This window comes from Phocoena sinus, chromosome 8, assembly GCF_008692025.1.
Source record: "Phocoena sinus isolate mPhoSin1 chromosome 8, mPhoSin1.pri, whole genome shotgun sequence".
In the NCBI taxonomy this organism is placed as follows: Eukaryota; Metazoa; Chordata; class Mammalia; order Artiodactyla; family Phocoenidae; genus Phocoena; species Phocoena sinus.
Window position 1 is genome coordinate 97,676,419 of NC_045770.1, and position 26,297 is coordinate 97,702,715.

Here is a 26,297-nt window from a genome sequence, read left to right on the forward strand (position 1 = left end):
TTTGACACATTGAAGAACCCGGTAGCCAATGGACAAGGAAAAGGGGTCAGAGTCAAGCGAATAGTACGGAAGGATGTGAGTTTAGATTTGCTTCCAATTACGTCAGGCTCCACCCATGCGGTTTTTGCGGAGTCTTTTCTCTACCGTCCTGTCCTCCATTTTGTACCCGTTCTTGCCTATGTGTTTCTTGTCGTTTGTCGTCTAGGAAGGTGTGCTGGTTTCCAGGCCCTCTCCCAAGTTTCGCCCTGATTATTGTGGCTTACTTTGGATATAACATCGAACATTAGGTAAAATAGTAGGTCTTTTATGGTTTTGTGAATTTTTTCTTGGGGCACAAAGATGACGTCTCATCGTGTGGCTTATCAAGTGGAAAAATATCACGACATAGTGCATACGAGGGTAGAGCCTAAATTGTGATGGGATACAGGAGCCTTCCGAACGTGGCCGCATTCATAGATTTATCTTCCTTTAGCACTGTCCTCTCCCCTGTCCCATTCTGGAGCCAGTCACTCGGAGCGGTTTTCTAACTTTTATTCCTTCACACTGGTTGGAAAAACTACGGCACCGTGTGGCAAAATTATTTTCCTTCCTCAAGACCCATTGCAGGCATAACATCTCTGAACCTTTTATCTCAATGCTGAGCCCCTCCCTAGCAACTTGACTTACCGTTGATACTCGTCTCCCACTTCTAAATTGAGTTTAAGAAATCCAGTGGTATATTTTTGGCCGCACCTCCCACCAGGGATTGAACCCACGCCCCCTACATTGGAAGCTCAGAGTCTTAACCACTGGACAGCCAGGGAGGTCCCCAGTGGTATATATTTTTATATTCCCAGCGCTCACTCAGTTCTTGCTAGAGCATGTTAATAATATGTAACATTTATTGACCACTTACTATGTGTCGGGTACCGTCTAAGGACTTTATATGTAGAATTGCATTTGATTCTCACAACTTTATAGGGTAGATATCATTATTCCTAATTTATAGATCATATTCCGCATTTATAGATGAACCCTTAAATTGGTTGCTGAGTGCAAAAGCCATGAAAGCAGTGACTTGTCTGTTTTGTTGCCAGTATTGAAATGCACTTTCTGCAACACACTCAGCTTTTGAATGAATATAGTGCTTGAATATATACAAACTAGAAATAAGTAGCAAGAGTTCTTTCCTTTTCTTACCTATGGGAGGAATATCTGGATTAGAGTGGTTTGAAATTAGACTCCCAAGACTTCTGAAAAATTAACAGCTAGAAGCAGGGGAGAATATGCTGTTTTGAAGCTGTCACCAATGATTTCTTTCTCTCTTCCTTTCTTTTTTTATTTATTAAAAGAAGTAGTTGATACACAGTAGTTGTACATAGGAGTTTTGAAGCCAAACATCTGGATTCAAAGCTCAACCCCAGCACCTTCCAGATGTGATTGCTATGACAAGTTTCTTTTTTTTAAAACAAATTTCATTTATTTTTGGCTGTGTTGGGTCTTCGTTGCTGCATGCGGGCTTTCTCTAGTTGTGGTGTGCAGGCTTCTCATTGCGGTGGCTTCTCTTGTTGCAGAGCATGGGCTCTAGGCGTGCGGGCTCAGTAGTTGTGGCTCTTGGGTTCTAGAGCACAGGCTCAGTAGTTGGGGTGCACGGGCTTAGCTGATCCGCAGCATGTGGGATCTTCCCGGACCAGGGCTCGAACCCGTAGCCTCCTACATTGGCAGGCAGATTCTTAACCACTGTGCCACCAGGGAAGCCCTCTCACAAGTTTCTTAACATCCCTAAACTTGTTTCTGCAGCTGTGAAATGTTAGTGATAGTATCCATAGAGTTGTTGTGAAGTTTAAATTACATCATAGTTTTAAGCTCTTTGCAATGCAGCCAGGAACAAAGTAAGCAATTATTCTATAGTAGCTATTATTACTAGATCCTATTGTAAAACTGGCTGTAAACAAGTGAGATTATGAGCTAAACCACAATGCATAGAAATGTGAAAGGCTGTTTTCCTTGGGGGAAATTTATATTTTTGGAGGTAGCTGTTAATGTTTGTAGCCAGGGTTCTCGACCCCAGCTGTTTAGAGAACCATCTGGAGGGTATTAAAGCAATATAAGAATCTGAATCAGGGCTGAGAGTGCAGGGCTCATCTCAATTTTATTTTAAAAAGCTCTATTTTAATGCTTAACCAGGGTTGAGAACCACTGGCTTTAGAGACATGTTTTACTGTTCTTGGCCTCAGAGAAGGTATTAGGATCTGAACCAAGAATGGACAAATCATGGCTAAATTACGCCTGCTTTTTATTTATTTAAAAAAATTTTTTTTTTGGCTGCGCAGCATGGCATGTGGGATCTTACTTCCCCCAACCAGGGATTGAACCCACGCCCCTGTAGTGGAAGCATGGTGTCTTAACCACTGGGCCACTGGGGAAATCCCATGCCTACCTTTTAAAGGGTTGAACAAACAAAACAAAAGAATGTCTGACAGAGGACTGCCCTGGTGGTGCAGTGGTTAAGAATCCACCTGCCAATGCAGGGGACATGGGTCCAAGCCCTGGTCCGGGAAGATCCCTCATGCCGCGGAGCAACTAAGCCCGTGTGCCACGGCTACTGAGCCCACATGCTGCAACTACTGAAGCCCGTGTGCTTCAACTACTGAAGCCCTTGCACCTAGAGCCTGTGCTCCATAACAAGAGAACCACTGCAATGGGAAGGCTGGGCACTGCAAGGAAGATCCAACACAGCCAAAAAAAAAAAAAAAAAATCCTGTGATAAACCATGATGGTAAAGAGTATAAAAAGAATGTGTATATGTATGTTTATATATATATGTATGTATGTATAACTGAAACACTTTGCTGTGTAGCGGTAATTAACACAACATTGTAAATCCATTATACTTCAATAAGTAATCAATTTAAAAAAAAGAATATGTGACAGAGAACTGTGTAGACTACAAAACCTAAACTACTTATCTGGCTTTTTTTTTTTTATGTCTCCACACAGGGTGAGTAAACATGGTCAGTCACTCCCTTTAAAGAAAAATTAGGCCTTCTCTTTGATTGCCAGGGACCTAAACAGCTCTGGAATTAGTAAAATCAAATTATCAGAGCTTACATTTGACAAGTGAAACCTGGGAAGAACAATCATTTAAATAAACATGCATTTTCAAATATATTTAGTTATAATCACAACTGGTGGGCGATGTCTTTACTCTGTATTTGATGTTAATTTCAAAAGCCAACCTTCCTAATCCATATTAAAGCTCTGGCTTTTGGAGCTTCAACATGAGATATGCTGCGGAGGAAGACTGTCCACAGAAATCCCAGCTTCAGCAGTGTAGAATGAAGTTTTAGGGTTGTGTGTGTTAATTCATCTAAATTTTATCATGTAAGAAATTAATAAACTGAAACCTCAGACTTCCCTGGTGGCACAGTGGTGAAGAATCCGCCTGCCAATGCAGGGGACACGGGTTCGAGCCCTGGTCCGGGAAGATCCCACATGCCGCGGAGCAACTAAGCCCATGCGCCACAACTACTGAGCCTGCACTCTAGAGCCCGCGAGCCACAACTACTGAGACTGCATGCCACAACTACAGAAGCCCATGTGCCTAGAGCCCGTGCTCTGCAACAAGAGAAGCCACCGCAATAAGAACTGGCTCACCGCAATGAAGAGTAGCCCCCGCTCGCCACAACTAGAGAAAGCCCGTGTGCAGCAATGAAAACCCAACGCAGCCAAAAATAAATAAATGTAAAAGAAAAAAAAAAAAGGAAAATTCAAATAGTCTTGGGAGACTAGGACTGGGAGCTCTCATGCCCTGGGATGATAGCAGAGCTCAATAGGAAGAAAACTCTTCTTTCCTAGCAAGGACTCAGCCAATGAAAAGCCATGTGCTTTGTTTACTATAGCTCTCCCAACTTCCCCGGCTCCTTCCCTTGCCCTGGGGGGACTTGCACATGGCATGCCATGGTTGCAAGACCCTGGATTGCAATTGTCTGATGATTCCGAATAAATCTATCTTTGCTGGAGAAATAACTGGCAGTATATATTTTTTAGGTCAACAGTCATTTATTGTCTCACTCCCAACTGGGTGTACTTTGATCAATTCAATTCTGAGGATAAGCCCCAAGAGGTAACAATCAGGTTTAAGGGCTCAGTCCCACACAAGACTGCCCTTACTACAGAAGCCAGCTCCACATGAGGTCCCCATGCCACTCACACTTCTTTCTGGCTATAATATCGGGTTCCCACGACCTCCTCACATTTTTGAATTCTTTAGAAGCATTCACAGAACTCAGGAAAGCACTATAATTATGATTCCAGTTTTATTATAAAGGACACAAGGTGAGGGACTTCCCTGGTGGTCCAGTGGTTGGGACTCTGCGTTCCCAATGCAGGGGGCCCAGGTTCAATCCTGGTCAGGGAGCTGGATCCCACATGCTGCAACTAAAAGATCCTGAACATGGCAATGAGGATTCCACACACCACAACTAAGACCCAGCGCAGCCAAATATTTATTTTAAAAAAAAAGATACAAAGTGAGGTGTGGGAGGGAGCACAGAGCTCCCATGCTGTCTCTCTGTGGAGTCGTCATGTCACCTTCCCAACACATTAATGTGTTCTCCAACCAGGAAGCTCTATTCAGCCTTGGTGTCCAGTTTTTACTGGGACTTGATTGCATAGGCATGGTTGATTGACTCACTGGCCACTGTGACTGTGACTGAACTCAATCTCAAGTCCCCTGCCCTGTCCTTCTGGCCCAAAGTTCTAACCCTATATTCACCATCACAGGGTGGGTCTTCCTAGGGACTAGCCCTATCCTGAAGCTATCTAAGGGCCCCCCTGCCAAGAGTCACCTTATTAGCATAACAAAGACTTCTTTCACTCAGGAAACTACAAGGGTTCTATAATCTCTATGCCAGAAATAGGGGGAAAAGATCAGATATACTCTTTATTATACCACATTATTTGACCTTGTGTGTTTCATGGAAGTTCATTTAAACCATGAAGCCTCATTTACTGGAAGAAATACCTACTTTTAGTCTCTAGAAACTGGCATAAGTCATTTGAACAATAAATGTCTTTTGATGTTGGAGTTCTGTGCAGACACAGGAAGGTATATTCTTGTGGCTTAGGGTTGATGAGCCGATTATATTAAAAAATAATGCAGGACTATCTTTGTTTTTAGGTACAAAATTGGAAAGAGCTGTGAAGATTAAAAGAAATGTAAGTGCCGTGGAGCAACTAGGCCCGTGAGCCACAACTACTGAGCCTGCGCGTCTGGAGCCTGTGCTCTGCAACAAGAGAGGCCGCGACAGTGAGAGGCCTGCGCACCGCGATGAAGAGTGGGCCCCGCTCGCCGCAACTAAAGCCCTTGCACAGAAACAAAGGCCCACCACAGCCAAAAATAGATAAATAAATAAAATTTAAAAAAAGAAATGTTAGAATTTTCTATAATATATACTGTGTTCTAGTAGAAAATAAAAGTATTATCAGGTTGAGGTAAATTAGGTTAATTCTGTTACCTAGAATGTGTTCACTGATGGGCGGCTCTGTAGAACAAATAAGCTTTCTTAGATCACGAAAATCATAGCAATAAACTTGGTAAGAATGGTCAATATGAAACTCTGTGTGCCATAAACTCTATTATTAACAGAAATGGTACCTACTTTTATTGTCACAGGCTGGAAAGGTGTAACCTTACTAGTTCCATTATGCTAAATTATTTAAGAACTATGAAGTTTTCCTCCAAGAGTCACACCTTTATTTAATGGTAGTTAAGCACTAAAAAAGAAGGGACCCCTTTTAATAGCAATTTGTAATCAGAAAATTGCCAGAGTTGGAAAACACAAGGAAAGACGATGCTATTAATACATCACATGGTCCAGAAAACGAAACTGCAGACTCAAAGTGATGAGAAAAGTGAAGTGAAAGAATGTGGACACCTTCTTTCTGTTCTGGTTGGATTTCAAAGTGAGGAAGGTGGAAGAAAATTGACAGAAGAGCTGGGCTGGCTCCAGCATGAGTTCTAGGTCTTGAACTAAAATAGTGAGGACAGGAAAAGCTGGTCAGTGTCTTATGAACTGCCACCATGGAAACCACTGCTTTGATCAACAATGCAAATGAACAGCTTTCTGCAACAGGGCCAGTCTTGAGCTACTTCTTATCTTTCAGAAATGGCTACAAGAGGGTTTGACATTTTCAGGCTGTAGGTTATCATCCATTAGTCACTCATGAAAATATATCAAGTGAGGATACATATTTTGTGAAAGTTTTCTCTTGGTTATATATATGTATACAGGTCAAAATATATTTCTCGCTACAGTTGTAAGCCACAAGTTTATGGAGCTGGAAAGGCAAGACATCTTGTGGCCCCTAATTGCATCAAACACTTCACATTGATCGTGGCAGAGATAATGTGAAGAAAGAGTCACATGCAGCAATATCTACCAATAATAGTACCACAGGGAAACTCACACTGTTGTTTAAAATATATAATGTAAATATGGTATTGACATAAAAATTAAATGCTTATGAACAACTCAAGAAAGATCAAAGGGCATATAAGCAAGTACTATACAGATGGTTTCCTTAAAAGATAAATTTTAATATACAGAATGAAATTCAAGAGTTTATTTTTTCACGTCCCCCCGAATCTGTGGCCATGAATGCCTCTGAATCTGAAGAGGAAAGTTTATATTTTGGTCCAGTACGTTATTAGACTGCCTGTATGATCAAGTCCAGCTTGATTATCATAAATCATAGAGGTTAATGGAATTTACTTTGAAAATGTATTACTTTTACAGATGATAAATTTTCAATTTTTTCTTAGCTAAGAGTTTATTCCACTTTAGCCTCAGAACCAGATTCAAGATATCTTCCTTAAAAAAAAAAAAAAAAGATATCTTCCTTAACAGCTGGTCATCACTTTAGGCTTAATCTAGGCAAATTACTTAATACTTTATTGGAGATCATAAAAAAACTCCACAATAAATAATGAAAAGGGTATGTAAAATCATTAGCCTCTGTTTGCAATACAGAAAATACATGTCAGTTCTGGACCAAAATAATTCCACTGAAATACAAAAAGTGATAGGGAAGAATGAAAGGATTTGCGGTGACTGCTTTTGGTGGTCAGCTACAACGAACCAACAACCATTAGCTGTTTTGGAAAGTGTAGGTGAGTTTTAATTTTCAGATAAAGAATGTCTTCGGTAGTTTAAAAAAATATAAACTCTAAAAAAGCTTGTGAATCATATACAAAAGCAGCTGTCTGAGACCAAGGTTGAAAACCAGAAACTGTGTGTTAGCACCACCAGCAAGCACAGGTCCTGTGACTCATCTGCCCTTCTTTCTTGTGCAGAATGCAGACTTGACTGTTGTACACATCACTTACAGGTATAAAAACCGGCCTGGAGTACAGGTTTCCTGTTGGGTAAAGTCTTAAGCCCTAAGAGGCACCAAGCAGTTACAAAGGCTGGGCAACCATCCAGATCACAAGTTCCGACGATATAATAAATCCCGTGTTGCCTTATCAACTTTTTGCTGGTAGTCCTCCAATTTGTCAAGTATTTTCTGGGACAGCTGTAGGAGAAAAGAAGGGAACCACTGGAGAATAGGTCAAGGACTGAAAAAGACTGAAGTTATCGATCACTGACTTCAGCAACCAGATTCCCCTAATAAAGTTGTTAGCCACTGGGCTTCATTTAACCACCATTCGGTATAGGAGTCTGCTCTGTGACTCCACTGATATAACTGGACTTCTCTGCTATATACAATACTCCAACCCTGTTTCCCTGACGAACTTCTAAATATGCAAATCATACCAGTATTTTTAATAAAAGCTTTATTAGCTCTCTTCCCAGAACCAGAGAGGTTATATCTGATTTAACTAATCATCTCATAAAGGGATTGGGCAGCATGTGAAGGGCAATAAATGGCTTCTGCCCTCTCCTTAATCCTTGAGAACCAGAAAAGCAAGCTTTAAGGTGTAACTGCTAATGCAAGGGCTTATATAAAATGCCGCAGGAGAGGATTTACTCACTGCAATGTTGTGACTGTTGGCACTGTTCTCTCCCAGAGCCTGGAGAAGCTGATCAATGGAAGAGTATGGGAGCCACACCATTGGAGCTGTTGCAGACAGTGGAAACTGGAAAGAAAAATACCTATTATTTGAAGAAAATCTGAAAAGCGGACCATTTCTTCTGGGTAGCTACTTCCACAGGATTCGATAACATGAAATGCTTTACTTGTTTTCACAACAAGAAATTGTGTGTGTATGCACGCATCTGTGCACACACACGTGTGCACACGGTACAGGACTGGAACCCCGCATCTCTTTTCAACTGGGGAACTGGTCCTTTTCTTAGTTAAATCAAATGTATTTTTAAATTCATATCATCTTTTATCTTAAAGTAGGGCTAAGGCTGATTAGGGATAAACACACTCAACAAAACTCTTCTCTAAATTGTCAATGAACGATACTATTTCCAGTCTGAAATTTAGATGTAAATTATCTGAAAAAACTTTGGAAAAGGAAAGTGTGATAATACAGAATTAAAAGGAAACGTGGACACAAGGCTACCTCAATTCCAAAGTACTGATGTCCTTTTCCCAATACAGCATCCACATATTCTGAAACCAAATCCACAGCTTCTTCTAAAAGGTCATAGTTTAAGTAGAGACGGAGCAACTCAGCAGCATCAACCTTCTGTAAAAAGTTAGTGATTAAGAACATTTACCAATTTCCATCTTACCTGGGCATGGACCAAAGGATGTTGAGTGTCTGATTCCCTGGCATTTATACTTTTCATTATAAATAAACAAACACCTTGGTTTACTTATCTTGGGATGAGGGTCAGATTCCCAAGAGCCCAGTTACCTCTGAGCACCTTGTGAGGCCCTTTCTGTTAAGTGCCCTTCCTCACCTGTTCTGTGATCTAAGACACATTTTAATTCTTTCCTAATTCGTTTCCACAGTAGTAAGTCAACAAACCTTCCCAGAAATGCTGAATACCAGAGATAACATAGTCACATTAATTCTCAGAAACATACGAATGACAAATGAGAAAGAAGTTAAAAGAATCATCAACTTTAAATGCTTGAATTACATTTGTATTTAACTCAGGGTGAGAGAAAAGTGATACAGCCTCAGTTTGGAAGGCCTCTCCTAATTATGTCAATTATGCTTTCTATATTCTGATTTGATCACAGTCTTAACTTTTACCATCTTAGCTGCTTTCTCTACTTTCTAACTTAAAAAAATAGGTTAACTTTCTTAAGCTTTATATTCTCTTTTCCTATTGTGCCCAGTGTATTTCAGGTACAGTAGTTCTCAAACAGCATGCATCAAATCAAACCATGACCTTGTTAAAATATAGATCCTGGATCCCAACTCCAAGGTAATTTGATTCTGTAAGTCTGGGATGGAGCCCAGGAATCTATATTTTGAAGAAGCCCACCATCAAAATAACTTAATGCAGGTGGCCCAAGGACCCAATTTTGACAGAAACTGAAACACTGTTGTAGAATGTAGTGGAATAACTGAGGACATGGAAAGGAGACGTGGCCCATGAGCCGCCCCCCCGGCAAACCGGGGGCCTGCGAAGAAGCATTGAGTGCTTTGGGCACTGATCCATGAGATGTCCTCCGTATAATCAGAGTGGTGGGAACGCAAGGAAATGTCCTTGTGCTGCTTCAGTATAATCAGAATAATGGCGGGAACCTTGTGCTGCTTTTGCGCTCAAGGACGAAGCGCGGCACGTTTTCAAGAAAGCCCTTATTGCTTGTATAATCAATAGAAACATATGTTGCTGCTTTGGCATTTCTGGAATGTTAAGAAAATAAGTCTTAAAATGTAAACCTAGATAATGCTTTAATAAAAGCTACCACAGCAGGACAGATGGCGCTGTTTTGCCTGAGCGAGCGGCAGCCCTCTACTGCTGTGCTTCGGCACAATTCATCTCGTGTGACGGGCTTGCTTTCGGCCGGGTCATAAGATAAACTACAACAGTAGACTGAAAAGAATTCCACTCACTCCTGTGAATCTTTTGAGTAATGAATAGTGAATGCTGTGTTCCATATATACTCATAGTTCTAAATACATACTCATTGTTCAGTGAGCACACAAGCATGCATTAACTTAATCACCAACACGGAGAACTTTAAATCTAAACACCCAGTACTTCACAGGACTGAAGTAAACTATTTTTAGCTAAGACTGAGAAGCTGTAAGTACATAAGTCGGTATATTTCCATAAATTGTCACTCTATCTTTTCCTTTTTAATCATCTCATGAAGTTATTCAGGATGATAAAGACCAGGTTCTCACTCTCTACAAGTCAAGATACCACTTACCTTATAACTGTTTATAAGCCAGTTAGGCAGAGGCACTCCATGAGACAAGAGCTTGTTGATTACACAGTGGTGATATAAGTTATTCTGGACTTTGTACTTTTCCAGGTAAGTTGATAATAGCCTCCATGCTTCATCTGTAGCACTTGATAAAAGGAGAAAGGACTTTGAGTTCCAGATTCTTAATAGATAATTATAGTACCATTCAAAACATGTATTTACATGGAAAAAATCTTTATAGACACTCACAACAGAACTGATGATACAGCTAAATGACAACTAACATTATTAGGGCCAATGTGACTTAGGGGTGGTACTAGAAACTAGATGACTTGGATTCTTGTATTTCCCAATAACCACATATTAACTCAACTAAACAATTCACTTTACTTGTTTGTTCCAGATTTCTAAAACAAGGAAATTGGCTCAGACCACTATTTCCAAACCTGATCCAGCATTAGAATCATGCAGCAGTTCTGATTTAGAAGATTAGGGTGATATCTTGTAATCTGTACTTTGATAGTAATTCCGGTGTTAATTTAGGGTTTGAAAAATAATGTCAGAAGACTTCAAGACTGTAAAATGCTATAATTCTAAAGTGCTAAGCTGCATAATACAAATTATAAATGCAATTCAGGAAAGGGAAGTTTACTGAGGGTTAGGGTTGTTAGAGAAGGATTTTGAAGACACTAAAGTACATTCAGGTAGACACTGGGGAAGGATATGGAGGGTAAGCCCTTGCAGGGTTGGATGAAGACTAGGGCTATACCTAGACTCCTTAGTGGTGATGACTGATGAGAGCTGATTGGCTGCTAGCCAGGCCCAGGCTTCTGCTTGGGCTGCCTCTCCTCCAAACTGCAATTTGATGCATCTGCAATGAAAATGGTTCCACACAGAGTAAATTAATTTGCTGAAAAGCACCACATTATTTTGCTACTGAATCTGGAGACGAGATGACAACTTTAGCTCTAGTCTATTACTAAATTCACCCTGGGTACTGGCTCTTCCCTCTCCTCACAGCCATTTTTTTTTTGGCTGCGTTGGATTTTCCTTGCTGCATGCGGGCTTTCTCTCTCTAGTTGCAGCGAGCAGGGGCTACTCTTCGTTGCGGTGAGCAGGCTTCTCATTGTGGTAGCTTCTCTTGTTGCAGAGCATGGGCTCTTACCGCACGGGCTTCAGTAGTTGTGGCACGTGGGCTCAGTAGTTGTGGCTTCCAGGCTCTAGAGCGCAGGCTCAGTAGTTGTGGCGCACGGGCTTAGTTGCTCCACGGCATGTGGGATCTTCCCGGACCAGGGCTCGAACCCATGTCCCCTGCATTGGCAGGCAGATTCTTAACCACCGCGCCACCTCACAAGGCCATTAATAAGTGTTGAGATTATCTACTTACAAGAGAAAATTGATGATGAAAAATTCTGATGGTGGGCTTCCCTGGTGGCGCAGTGGTTAAGAATCTGCCTGCCAATGCAGGGGACATGGGTTCGAGCCCTGGTCCGGGAAGATCCCACATGCCGTGGAGCAACTAAGCCCGTGCGCCACAACTACTGAGCCTGCGCTCTAGAGCCTGGAAGCCACAACTACTGAGCCCACGTGCCACAACTACTGAAGCCCGTGCGGTAAGAGCCCATGCTCTGCAACAAGAGAAGCTACCACAATGAGAAGCCTGCTCACCGCAACGAAGAGTAGCCCCTGCTCGCTGCAACTAGAGAGAGAAAGCCCGCATGCAGCAAGGAAAATCCAACGCAGCCAAAAAAAAAAAATCTGATGGTTTATTTCTAACTCACAAACAACTTGACTAATATTTAGGTATAATGTAACTTTAATAAGAAGTACTTTTTAACAATGTTGGCAGGGGCCACTAGATGTCCTAAAGGATTGAAGAGAACATATGCCTTATCTAAATGGACACCACTATTTAACCCAGGTTATCTACTGTCATGTGGCCCTGTGGGCTCAGGAATGCCAGATCTGATTTCTCAAAAGAAGCTACAAATCAAGATTAAAAAAAAAAATCATTGTGTGTATTACACAAAAACTGTTCTTTAAAGCAGCCTTGTAGGATACCGGCTCGTGTGACTACTGCTTCACACTAAGCAACAGTAGAGTATTTTTGCGTTACAAAATTAAGATTACAGAAAGACAATTGCATACATACTTGAAAGCAAGTCCCTCAAAGACTGGCATTAAGGGAAGCTTAAAAGTCTGGCAGAGTGCTATGGCAGTGTCAAAGAGGCCAGCCTGAACCAAGAGAGTGACCATCTCCTCTGCTGACGAACTTCCTGCGGAAATGGAAAAGAGCTACTTAGTGCACCCAACGGCATATGGAAATGAACTGAACCCAAAGACTGCTTCCTTGATGAATACCTCAGAATAACAATGACATGCTTTAATACCCATCTAGTATACTATGTCCACTGCCTGGCCCTAAAATGTGCTGTTGGTGTTGAATGCCTACCTGCAACCGCGACTGCTGAGGGATCGTGCTGAGCTAGAGTGAGGCGAATGCGAGCCAAGGAACACTCTTTCTCCAGATCTTCTAGTTCCAGGATTTCAATTTGTCTATTTGCTATAAGCCAAAGAAAAACATTTTCAATTCCCAAAGTACAAAGGAAGTGCCTATTAGACTAACTCAACCTGTCAATTCCCACTAAAAATTAAGTAACATTCAGTTTTAATTTCATGAAGGTGGGGAGAAAACAAGGGGTTCAATAAAAGCTAACTTGAAAAATAAAGTAACATCCCAGTCTCACACTACAGCTGAGTCAAATCAAAGGACTCTAATGACAACAGCTGCAAATGAGGAGGCACTTGCAAGGCCTTTCACAAATAATTTCAATTAACTCTTACAACTGTGAAACACTGCTATCTCTATCAGTAAGAAAGGAGCATGCTCAAAGTGAGAGGCAGAATGAAAACCAACTGTGCCTGACTCTAGAGCCCAGGCTCTTTAAGGAAGGAAATCATGCCTCCATGGTGATACCAAAGGAACCTGATAAAAAAAGTCTGGTACTAAGCTGATTTAAAAACAACAAACAACAAATGCACACACACACGCACACACACACACACACACACACACACACATTTTTAAGCATTTTCATTTCCCATACAGGCATACAAAGTTTTCAAAGAGCTACCAGACAACCTTTAGCAGAATATTGAAAACAAACTACCAAGAAGGAACTTTACAATATTTTAATAATATAACTACCACACATATACAATATACTACAATACAATTATACACAGTATTACAACTACTATCCAAAAAATAAATATAAATAATACTACTATAACAATATAATTGCTCTTCAGCAAAGAATCAGCATGAGATCCCTGACTCACTTGGGGCAGCTGTGCATTCTCCATCATGATTCCTCTTAGGGGATGCTCCAGGGCGATCATACTGAAAAGACAAAACAATAGATATACCTGTGAGAAACTAGGGGTTTTTTAAAAAATTAATTTTATTTTTTGGCTGCATCGTGTGGCATGTGGGATCTTAGTTCCCTGACCAGGGAACTCATGCCCCTGTGGTGGAAGCATGGAGTCTTAACCACTGGACCGCTGGGGAAGTCCCTGAAAAATGAGCATTTTATTTTCATATCATTTTTTTTGTGTGTGGGAACTTTTATTCTTTTTTCTATTTTATTCATTAAAAAAAATTTATTTATTTATTTTTGGCTGTGTTGGGTTTTTGTTTCTGTGCGAGGGCTTTTTCCAGTTGCGGCAAGCGGGGGCCACTCTTGTTGTGGAGCACAGGCTCCAGATGTGCAGGCTCAGTAGTTGTGGTTCATGGGCCCAGTTGCTCCACGGTATGTGGGATCTTTCCAGACCAGGGCTCGAACCCGTGTCCCCTGCATTGGCAGGCAGATTCTTAACCACTGTGCCACCGGGGAAGCCCCTCATTTTTAATATATACCCTTTTCTTTTTCCATTAACTATGATCTAGAGCTTTCAGGCTTAAATTCTCTCAACGTAAATTACGTTTATTTCAACTAGCACAGCTCTTCTCACAAAAGTACTGTAACTACTAGACAAAGAAATGGAGTTGTTTGCCAACTTGGCTCACTTAGCTAAAATATATTACTGAGTCCAAGGACACAGATTTGATCTCCATATAAACCACCTGACTTGCCTTGGTTTCAGAGTTACATTCTCTACCCATAACCCTGGGAAAAAGCATAGTACATTCAGGAACTATACAATACAAGTAGCTGGGAGTATATGACCCCATCAGCATGACAAAAAAAAAAACACCTCACGGTTCGCCTCCCCTAAAATAGTAGCAATAGATTAAATTAACAAAAATGAATGAAATAAAAGCAGCTACCACTTACTGAGCACTTTCTGCAGGCCAGGCACTGTCACTGCTCTAAGCACTCTACATGAATTATCTCATTTAATACCCAAACAATCCTATAAGGTAGACATTATTATCATCATCCCTATTCTATCCAAGAGGCTAACTGGACAGTAAAAGATTAAGTAATTTGCCTGAAGTTAGGTTGTCTAACTCCAAAACCCCTCTGTAATACTTATTCCTACAATAATTCTGAACTTGGAAACTAAAGGGGTAGTAACGTATAACAAATGAATTGCTACAAAAATATATTAAGTCCACAAATATCCCAGTGGAAATTTTAAATGAAATGAAGCAAAATGAGGTAATAGTTTTCAAAGGACCAAACCAGATAAATTAAATGATCCCCCAATTCCAGGATGGAAAGTTTTCATACCACTGCACCAGATGCTGGCTGAACAATCCATGCGTATTCTGGGCGAATAAGGCGTAAACAATTAATAGCAGCCAGATAACAGTTGCCTTGCTTCTCAAGTCCCCGGAGAGTTCGAACCTCTCTGCCAAGACGCATTCCGTACTCAAACATCACTGTGCCAGCTATGAGGCAATAATAGATATTACAATTTCAAAAATGTATCTCTTTAGAGATACACAGAGAGTTTGTCACACTTATCAAACATTAAAATTTAAAACAAAATTGAGTTTAACTTAAAACCACAAAAAATCATGTGCTGGTGAGAATGTGGAAAAATTGGAACCCTTGTGTACTGCTGCAGGGAATGTAAACTGGTATAGGCACTACGGAAAACAGTACGGCAGTTCTTCAAAAAATTAAAAATAGAATTACCTTATAATTCATCAATTCCACTTTTGGGTATATACCACCCCCCCAAAAACAAACAAACAAACTGAAAGCAGAGTCTTGCAGAATTATTTGTACATCCTTGTTTCTAGCAGTATTATTCACAACAGGCAAAAGATGGAAACGTCCAAGTTTCCAGAAAAATGTGATATATCCATACAATGGAATATTATAAATTCTGACACTTGCTACAACATGGATGAACCTTAAAGAGTTTATGCTAAGTGAAATAAGTCTGTCACAAAAGTCAAATACTATATGATTCTGGTAGCCAAATTTATAGACACAGAATAGAATGGTGGTTGCCAGGGGATGGGGGAGGAGGGAATGGGAAGTTGTTGTTTAAGGAGTATAGTTTCCATTTTGCAAGATGAAAATAATTCTGGAGATTGGTTACGCAGTAATGTGAAGGTACTTAGCACCACTAAATACTTAAGAATGGTTAAGATAGTAATGTTTATGTATATATACTTTACCACCACCACCACCAAAAAAAGAAAATCCCCCAAACATCTAAAATGTTACTTTTGATGTTTAGATACTACGTTCCCAGAGAGTACAGAGAACTAGTCTCAGCCATATTGTCACCTATTCCCCACCCAGGATTTGGGTGCTCTGTCCAAATCATACTCATTTTTTTTTTTTTTTTGGCTACGCCATGTGGCATGTGGAATCTTAGTTCTCCGACTGGGGACTGAACCTGCACCCACTGTATTGGAAGTGTGGAGTTTTAACCACTGGACCACCAGGGAAGTCCCCCAAGATCACAGACTCTTATTTTATTTTATTTTTTTAATAAATTTATTTATTTTTATTTTTGTCTACGTTTGGTCTTTGTTGCTGCGCGCAGGCTTTCTCTAGTTGTGGCAAGCGGGGGCTACTCTTTGTTGCAGTACGTGGGCTTCTCATTGCAGTGGTTTCTCTTGTTGCGGAGCACAGGCTCTAGGCGTGCCGGCTTCAGCAGTCGTGGCACGTGGGCTCAGTAGTTGTGGCTCATGGGCTCTAGAGCGCAGGCTCAGTAGTTGCGGTGCATGGGCTTAGCCACTCCGTGGCATGTGGGATCTTCCCAGACCAGGGCTCGAACCTGTGTCCCCTGCATTGGTGGGTGGATTCTTAACCACTGCTCCACCAGGGAAGTCCCAGACTCTTATTTTTTTTTTTTTTTTTTTTTTTGCTGTACGCGGGCCTCTCACTGTTGTGGCCTCTCCCGTTGCGAAGCACAGGCTCCGGACGTGCAGGCTCAGCGGCCATGGCTCACGGGCCCAGCCGTTCCGCGGCATGTGGGATCTTCCCGGACCGGGGCATGAACCCGTGTCCCCTGCATCGGCAGGTGGACTCTCAACCACTGCACCACCAGGGAAGCCCCCAGACTCTTATTTTTATAATGCTTTAGTTACATAGGTTGAATGAAATATTGAAAAAACATTGTTCTGAGACAGCATGGGACTCCAGAAACTAAATAGATTTTAAAATTCCCTTTCAGTTTCCAAATCAAATCGAACTATTTTTCATCCCAACAAATATTTTGAGTGCCTGCAATATGTAAGACATTTTGTCAGAAAAACAGCCTTGCTCCAGAAAGACCTGAACGTTAATCTAGCTAAACTGGTCTTAATCAGGTGGATGTAATGGATGTTGTCATTGTGAAAGCAGTAATACATCTTGAATCATCTATTTTTCCTTTCTTGCATTACTCAAAGAATATGCAGGACTTCCCTGGTGGCGCAGTGGTTAAGAATCTGCCTGCCAATGCAGGGGACACGTGTTTGAGCCCTGGTCTGGGAAGATCCACATGCCACAGAGCAACTTATTCCATGAGCCACAACTACTGAGCCTGTGTGACACAACTACTGAAGCCCATGCGCCTAGAGCCCGTGCTCCGCAATAAGAGAAGCCACTGCAATGAGAAGCCCATGCCCTGCAATGAAGAGTAGCCCCTGCTCGCCACAACTAGAGAAAGCCTGCACAGCAATGAAGACCCAACGCAGCCAAAAATAAATAAATAAATTTATTAAAAAAAAAAAAAAAACAAAAGGAATATGTAAACATATTTTACCATTAGGAATATTAAGAACATGCCTATGAATTACTTCCATCCACTCTTTCCAATGAAAATGAGTAAGAAACCTAATAAAAAACTCAGTGAAAATGGTATAAAAATGTTTGAGGTTCCAAAGGGTAACCACAATGGTCATCTTGTAAAATATGATCTTAAAACAGATATGTAATCCCTTTATTTTAGCTGACCTGATAATGACTTCATTGTCATACAAATCCAAATTTAGAAACGTTCTACAAAAATGACTGGCCTTTCTTCTTCAAATATATCAACGTCATCAAAGGCAAAGTAAGGCTGAAAGAATGCTCCAGATTAAAGGAGACTAAAGAGGACAATTAAATGCAAGATGTGATCCTAGATCAGGGGATGAGGACGGTAGGGGAGAAATGTACTATTAAAAAAAATCATTGGTCTTCCCTGGTGGTGCAGTGGTTAAGAATCTGCTGCCAATGCAGGGGATACGGGGTTGGGCCCTGCCCCGGGAAGGTCCCAGATGCCGTGGAGCAAGTAACCCCATGCACCACAACTACTGAGCCTGCACTCTGAAGCCTGCAAGCCACAACTACGGAGCCCCGCACGCCTAGAGTCTGTGCTCTGCAGCAAGAGAAGCCACGACAATGAGAGGCCCGCACTCGGCAACAAAGAGTAGCCCCTGCTCGTCACAACTAAAGAAAGCCCGCGCACAGCAATGAGGACCCAACACAGCCAAAAATAAATAAATTAAAAAAAAAAAAAACCATTATGTTTGGCCATATTTAAATGTGAATAGCACACAAGATAAGAGCACCACATTTACATTTAATTCACAAAATCAGTTACATGTTCTCAGTTTGATAATTGTATTGAGGTTATATAAGGAAATGTCCTTGAGATGCAAGTATTTATGTACTGAGACATGATGTCCACAACTTACTCTCAAAAGGATCAGCAAAAATAAGAGAAAAGAAAGGCCCAAAGCAAAATGGTACAGGAACTTAAAACCAGCCACAAAAAAAAAAAAACAAAAAAAAAAACCAGCCACAAGAATTCAAGGTGCCTTTAGTGAAATAACATTTCTTTTAAAATTAGATGGAATGGACTTCCCTGGTGGCCCAGTGGTTAAGAATCCGCCTGCCAATGCAGGGGACACGGGTTTAAGCCCTGGTCCGGTAAGATCCCACATGCCGCAGAGCAACTAAGCCAGTACACCACAACTACTGAGCCTGCACTCTAGAGCCTTTGAGCCACAACTACTGAGCCAGTGTGCCACAACTAATGAAGCCTACATGCCTAGAGCCCATGCTCTGCAGCAAGAGAAGCCACCGCAGTGAGAAGCCTGAACACCACAATGAAGAGTAGCCCCTGCTCACCGCAACTAGAGAAAGCCCGCGGGCAGCAATGAAGACCCAATGCAGCCAAAAAAATAAATAATAATAATAAAAAATAAAATTAGATGGAAGATACACATAGAATGCCATCTAACTAGAAATGCCTCAAGAATGTTCTAGAATGGGAGAAGTGCCTTTTTTTTTTGGCCACGCTGAGTGGCTTGTGGGGATCTTAGTTCCCTGACCAGGGATTGAAACTGTGCCCTCGGCAGTGAAAGCGGGGAGTCCTAACCAGTGGACCACCAGGGAATTCACGAGAAGTGCCTATCTTTAGGGCTTACAGGTAATCCACAAAAAGGTGAAGCTAGCCTCGAACTTAAACATAAGTTCCCCAAATGCCTGTAGAGAACACTTGTCCAATGGTAAAAATAAGGTAAAAATGACTAAGTCAAACAGATAATATTTTTTGTAAGACACGATACAACTGATAAGGTTGCCTCCACAAAGACTGCACGCTTCAACTGCTCACCCTTCCGGTAATTGTGACGATAGATGTGGAAGGCATACAGAAGCTCATAGTAATTGTAAGTCATAAGGTCCACAGCTCTCGCACGTGATTCAATTATTCCCACAACCTAAAGGAGGCAATCAGATATCAAAGTTAGTAGCCAGCGTGACAACCACCACAGCTGTGTCCAGTCATCAGTGGATCAATAAAATTACCTCATTATGCAGATTCACATAGGGAAACTCTACGAGATCCTGTAGCTGTGAGCGTTCACAAAGAACTACCACCAGCTGCCGTAAACAATCTAACTGTCTAGAAGGAAAAGTGATATGAGGGTAAATTTTCTTAGTGGATTACACAGGGCTGGTAAATTGCCTCCTCTAAATAAGACTGTGAGATTGATTACCTGCTGGAATCAGGAATTTGGGTTAAGGCTTCATATGCGTGGCTATTGTGACCTAAATCCAAATGATGTTTGAAAATGCGTGTCCTTAAAGTAGCCTAAGTATCAAACATAGGGAAAAGAAGAACAATAGAAATTAAAACACCACATCCACGATAAACCTCAAGGGCAATAACTAGATTACAGTTAGTCCTTACCTGACTTTTCCAGTCATCACCTGCTTCAGTTATTGCTGATGTAGCCAACTGAATAACCAGTTCAGGCAACCCAACGACATCGAGCAGACGCAAAACCTAAGGGGAAACAGAAGAAGAAATTTCCATTAATATTAACGTGGTATAGTGCACTTCAAATTGGAATACGATTTAAAATCAATTAGAAAGATAAGTAGGTAAGAAAAAGATTAAATCAAAGGTGCCGACAACAAGATGGACAAGATTATTTGGTTAATATTTGAGATTTTCCTTTAGATTCTACTGTTAAATAAGACACCTGTTGTAAAACCCTTTATTGGTCTTTTCTGTGCACAGCTCTATCCTCAGTGTTTAGTACATAATAGGTTCTCAGTAAATGTTTGTTGAATGAGCAAATATAATTTCCCTACTAACTTTTCCTACTAACTGTTTAGGTCACAGATGAATTTAAAGCCTAGTAAATTAGCATCATAGCCTTATAGAAACACTAAAGAGAATACATTAATGTCTGACATAACCCATTTTAATACAACATAGGATAGTGCTCTTTAAACTTTTTTGATTGTCCACCCTATTGAGAATGTCTGAGTACACTCCCCAGACATTTACTTATACTATATACACACATTTCTAAAAAGTATGTATAACACTTTCAAAATAGAAATTTCTTAAAGATGAAGATAAAGGTAGTTTAAAAATTATTATTTGTAGTTATTAGTACTTACTGATTATTTGCTTTTTTCTGCCTTATTAGCAGTATAAAAACATCTTTTTCTTCTGGATGCTTACAGTTTTTTGTTTTTTTTTTTTAAGGTTATACTTCTTAATGAAGTATAACATAGTTAGAAACATACACAAATCCTAAGTACATAGCTGGTTGAACGTTCACAAAGTAAACATACCCATGTTCCCAGCAGCCAAGTTAAGAATTATAATATACCAATACTCCAAAGCCCCCGCATAACTCCTTCCAGCCACTACTGAATTTTATTAGTTTTGTTTTTAATTTCATGGAAACAGGATCTATAGTATTCTTTTGTGTGTGTGTGCCTACTTTTTTTTTCTTTTTTAAAAAAAATAAATTTATTTATTTATTTACTTTTGGCTGCGTTGGGTCTTTGTTGCTGCACGCGGGCTTTCTCTAGTTGCCGCGAGTGGGGGCTACTCTTCATTGTGGTGTGCAGGCTTCTCACTGTGGTGGCTTCTCTTGTTGCAGAGCAGGGGCTCTAGGGTGCGCGGGCTTCTGTAGTTGTGGTGCACGGGCTTAGTTGCTCCACGGCATGTGGGATCTTCCCAGACCAGGGCTTGAACCCGTGTCTCCTGCATTGGCAGGTGGATTCTTAACCACTGCGCCACCAGGGAAGCCCTGTCTGCCTGCTTTTGCTTAACATGTTTGTAAGACTGATCTATGTTATTTCATTCAGCAATTCGTTTCATTGCTGTGTTGTAGTCCATTGAAAGAATATACCATAATCCATTGATCCATTCTGTTAATGGATAGTTGGATTGTTTCTAGTACATGAATTTATGACATGCTGCTTGGAACATACATACATATCTCTTTTAGTAAACATGTATATCTTTCCATATATATTTAGAATTGGAATTACTGGGTCAGAAGGCATGTCAAAGATTGGAGCCAGTAGGTAAAAAGTTTTCCAGAGTGGCTGTAACCAATTTATACTCCACCATAGGTGATCAGGATGCCTTGATTATTTGCATGGCTTCCTACTATCTTCAGTTGACATTTTAATTCAAGGTACACTTAGATTTTAAAGTGGCATTCTTGAAAAGTTCAATTGTTTCTGGCTGATTCTCAGACCTGATTATAGACCGTCACTGTTTTTACCTTGCAATGCGGTTGATGAAGAGCCTATATCAAAAGTAGAAGTGCCGGGGCGGGGGTGTAAAAAAAAAAAAAAAAAAAAAAAAAGTAGAAGTGCCAGCCCTATCTTATCCTAATTTGTTCGGTACTTTGTTAATATATTCAATCTGGCTGCTTCACAGGAATTTTTTTTTTTTTTTTTTTTTTTTGCCACACAATGCATGGGATGTGGGATCTTAGTTCCCCAACCAGGGATCGAACCCACACCCCCTGCATCGGCAGTGTGGAGTCTTAACCACTGGACCACCAGGGAAGTCCCTTCACATGAGTTTTTAAAAGCCAAGTCCATACTGTGAAGGTGATTTTCATTATTTTAAAATTTTATTTATTTATTTAATTGAAGTATAGTTGATTTACAATGTGTTAATTACTGCCGTACAGCAAAGTGATTCAGTTATACATATATACACATTCTTTTTTTTTTTCGGTGATTTTCATTAAAATTAAGCAATATAATGTGTAAATCAGCTTAACCAGGCAAACATACTGAAATCAAGTGGATGAGTGAGAGTGCCACTCTGCAACCCTGCCCCTCACTGTGACTCACTCTTCCCTCAGATGCCTACCTCGAGACTAAGTGACAAATGACCACCTGGTGAAAGGACCAAATAAGGGCACTGGAGTCAATCCTGATATTAAACATTAGCATATCTTAATTTATTTGTTCTGTGAATGAGTCCACTGGAGCAGTGACTTTTTTATGTTTTTTTTTCCAGTGATGAAAACTATGGAGTGTCTCCACAGAAAAAAATACAAAATGCTTTGCACGTATTTTCAGGGGATGTACTGATACCTCAAACCTATCTGGCCTCAGATTAAAAATCTTTACTTAAAATTCAAAATAATTTTCTCATTAGTAGAATGGCAGACAGTTATTAAGAGTTACAAATCTACTTCTGTATAAATTCATTTATCTCTTTAACAAGCAATGAACAAACTGTGAAGCCTGCTCCTGTCGCATTTACTTTTTGGTAGGAAATCCAGATAAACAAATAACGTAGAATCTAGGGGTGGAGTCAAGATGGTGGACGAGGAGGACGCGGAATTCGTGTCTCCTCACAACTAGGGCACCTACAGGAACCTGTGGGGGGGAACCATGGACACCTAAGGGGATGGCAGGAACCCCCAGCGACCAAGTAGGATATGTGAAGTGGGGGGGAGTGAGGGGGGAGAAGTGGAGGCGGGACAGGACTGGTGCCCCTGAGGGGCGGCTGGGGGAGGGGGAAGGATCCCACACCCGAAGGGGGAAATTGGGGGACCAGTGGGAGGGCAGAGGATCAAAAGGGAGAGTGGCCAGGTTTCCCTGCCCACTTGGGCCCCCGGGAGCCTGCTGAGATCTGGGCCTGATCCTCTGCCCACCGAGGCCCCCTCCAGCCGCGGGGTCCTGACGGAGTGGGAGGGAGGGAAGGGGGAGCAAAAATAAAGGCTGGAACTACGGGACTGCACCCCTGAGGGGCGGCTGGAGGAGGGGAGGAGTTCCTGCACCCAGCAGAACCCACCCACGGTTAGGGGTCCAGAGGGGATGGGGGAGACCCTGGGGGAGACTGTGGGGGGGGGCACAGAGGAATGGAAGGGAATGCAGCCAGCACTTTCCCTGTCCACTTAGGCACTGGAGAGCCTGTTGGGCTCTGGGGCCCAACACTCTGCCCAGGGAGCCTCCCTCCTAAAGCGCAGAGCCCAAGCCCCACCCCTACACCCCCACCCAGGGTCACACCTCTACACTTGGAGACCTCCTCTGAGACCCCCTCCAACATGCCAGGCCTAAACCCCACCAACACACCCACACCCAAGGCCTTACTCCAAACTCCTGAACCCCACATTCCAGAGGTCCTCCTTGGGAGGTGCTGCCACTCCCCTTCCACACAAGTCCTAAGCAGAGGCCCCACCCTACAATTAAATGTCACCCTGGCTAGGCCTCACCCCCAAGGCCTTTTCCAGCTTTGTGGGTCCTAAGTCTATGCCCTGCCCCATGCTCAGATGTCACCCCCCACCCGCCTAGGTCCTGCCCCAGCCTAAACTCTGCCGCTGCCTAAGTTCCGTCCCCACCTAAACTCTGCCCCCATAGCCAAGGTTTTTTTTTTTTTTTTCTTCTTTTTTGCTCTTTTAGATTGGGGTTCTGTTTTACCTTGTTGATTCATTTATATTTTTTTCTAATAAATCTTTTATTTTTCTACTTTTATTCTTTATATTTTGTTATTGTTCTGCTCCTTTTGGCTTGTTCCCCCCACCACCACCACCACCCTTTTTTCTGTTGTGGTTTTATTTTACCTTGTTGCAGTTGTTTCAATTATATTTTTATTTTTCCTAATATATTTTTTATCTTTCTAATTTTATTTTGTTTTTTATTCTTTGTTATTGTATTGCTCCTTTTTTTTTTTTGCCACACCACATGGCTTGTGGGATCTTGGTTCCCAGGCTGGAGGTCGGGCCCAAGCTCCTATAGTGGGAGCTTTGAGTCCAAACTGCTGGACTAACAGAGAACCTCAGACCCCAGGGAATATTAATCAGAGTGAGGCCTCCTGGAGGTCTCATCTCGGTACCAAGACTTGGCTCCTCCCAACTGCCTGCAAACTCCAGTGCTGGATGCTTCAGGCCAAACAACCAGTAAGACAGGAATACAGCCTCACCCATCAAAAAAAGAAAAAAAAAAAAAAAGAAGTGAAAAAAAAAAAAAGTTACAGACAAAGGAACAAGGTAAAAACCTACAAGACCAAATAAATGAAGATGAAATAGGCAACCTACCTGAAAAAGAATTCAGAGTGATGATAGTAAAGATGATCCAAAATCTCAGAAACAGAATGGAGAAAATACAAGAAACATTCAACAAGGATCTAGAAGAACTAAAGAGCAAACAAACAGTGATGAACAACACAATAACTGAAATTAAAAATACTCTAGAAGGAATCAATAGCAGAATAACTAAGGCAGAAGAACAGATAAGTGAGCTGGAAGATAAAACGGTGGAAATAACTGCCAGGGAGCAGAAGAAAAAAGAATGAAAAGAACTAAGGACGGTCTCGGAGACCTCTGGGACAACCTTAAATGCACCAACATTCGAATCATAGGGGTCCCAGAAGAAGAAGAGGAAAAGAAAGGGTCTGAGAAAATATTTGAAGAGATTATAGTTGAAAACTTCCCTAACATGGGAAAGGAAATAGTCAATCAAGTCCAGGAAGCACAGAGAATCCCATACAGGATAAACCCAAATAGAAACACTCCAAGATACATATTAATCAAACTATCAAAAATTAAATACAAAGAAAAATGTTAAAAGCAGCAGGGAAAAGCAACAAATAACATACAAGGGAATCCTCATAATATTAACAGCTGATCTTTCAGCAGAAATTCTGCAAGCCAGAAGGGAGTGGCAGGACATATTTAAACTGATGAAAGGGAAAAACCTGCAAGATTACTCTACCCAGCAAGGATCTCATTCAGATTCGATGGAGAAATGAAAAGCTTTACAGACAAGCAAAAGCTAACAGGATTCAGCACCACCAAACTAGCTCTACAACAAATGCTAACAGACCTTTTCTAAGAAGGAAACACAAGAGAAGAAAAAGACGCACAAAAACAAACCCAAATCAATTAAGAAAATGGTAATAGGAACATACATATCAATAAACACCTTGAATGTAAATGGATTAAATGGTCCAACCAAAAGACACAGACTGGCTGAATGGATATAAAAACAAGATACTTACATATGCTGTCTACAAGAGACCCACTTCAGACCTAGGGACACGTACAGACTGAAAGTGAAGGGATGGAAAAAGATATTCCATGCAAATGGAAATCAAAAGAAAGCTGGAGTAGCAATACTCACATCAGATAAAATAGACTTTAAAATAAAGACTGTTATAAGAGATAAGGAGGGACACTACATAATTATCAAGGGATTCATCCAAGAAGAAAACACAACAATTATAAATATTTATGCACCCAACATAGGAGCACCTCAGTACATAAGGCCATAAAAGGAGAAATCGATAGTAACACAAGAATAGTGGTGGACTTTAACACCCCACTTACACCAATAGAAAGATCATCCAAACAGAAAATAAATAAGGAAACACAAGCTTTAAATGACACAACAGACAAGATAGACTTAATTGCTATTTTTAGGACATTCCACCCGAAAGCAGAAGAATACACTTTCTTATCAAGTGCACACGGAACGTTCTCCAGAATAGATCACATTTTGGGTCACAAATCAAACCTTGGAAAATTTAAGAAAAATGAAATTGTATCAAGCATCTTTTCTGACCACAACGCTATGAGATTAGAAATCAATTACAGGAAAATAAACAGTAAAAAACACAAACACATGGAGGCTAAACAGTGCGCTGCTAAATAACCAAGAGATCACTGAAGAAATAAAATGAGAAATCAAAAAATATCTAGAAACAAATGAAAACGAAAACACAACAATCCAAAACCTATGGGACGCAGC

General features: G+C 41.1%; 1 protein-coding gene and 1 long non-coding RNA gene across 4 annotated transcripts in view; one reads left to right on the forward strand and one right to left on the reverse strand.

The window, feature by feature from the left end:
• The first annotated feature begins 85 nt into the window (after positions 1-85).
• On the forward strand, positions 86-5,474 carry LOC116757360. The gene is made up of 2 exons (XR_004350936.1): positions 86-287; positions 5,162-5,474. It is a non-coding gene; the product is annotated as an uncharacterized LOC116757360 (long non-coding RNA).
• A 978-nt stretch (positions 5,475-6,452) lies between these two features.
• NUP160 (nucleoporin 160) overlaps positions 6,453-26,297 on the reverse strand; it is a 52,519-nt gene continuing 32,674 nt past the window's right edge. The window contains exons 24-36 of one of the 3 annotated variants that reach the window (XM_032638777.1): positions 19,963-20,058; positions 19,769-19,863; positions 19,578-19,674; positions 19,384-19,489; positions 15,063-15,223; positions 13,669-13,729; positions 12,779-12,889; positions 12,479-12,602; positions 11,096-11,197; positions 10,330-10,471; positions 8,558-8,683; positions 8,018-8,122; positions 6,453-7,557 (exon numbers count right to left, since the gene is read on the reverse strand). In XM_032638777.1, coding sequence (XP_032494668.1) covers positions 7,468-7,557; positions 8,018-8,122; positions 8,558-8,683; positions 10,330-10,471; positions 11,096-11,197; positions 12,479-12,602; positions 12,779-12,889; positions 13,669-13,729; positions 15,063-15,223; positions 19,384-19,489; positions 19,578-19,674; positions 19,769-19,863; positions 19,963-20,058 — 1,416 coding nt within the window. In that variant the 3' untranslated portion in view covers positions 6,453-7,467. The remainder of the gene's footprint in view (positions 7,558-8,017; positions 8,123-8,557; positions 8,684-10,329; positions 10,472-11,095; positions 11,198-12,478; positions 12,603-12,778; positions 12,890-13,668; positions 13,730-15,062; positions 15,224-19,383; positions 19,490-19,577; positions 19,675-19,768; positions 19,864-19,962; positions 20,059-26,297) is intronic. The other 2 variants (XM_032638778.1, XR_004350935.1) reach the window with 2 other exon arrangements.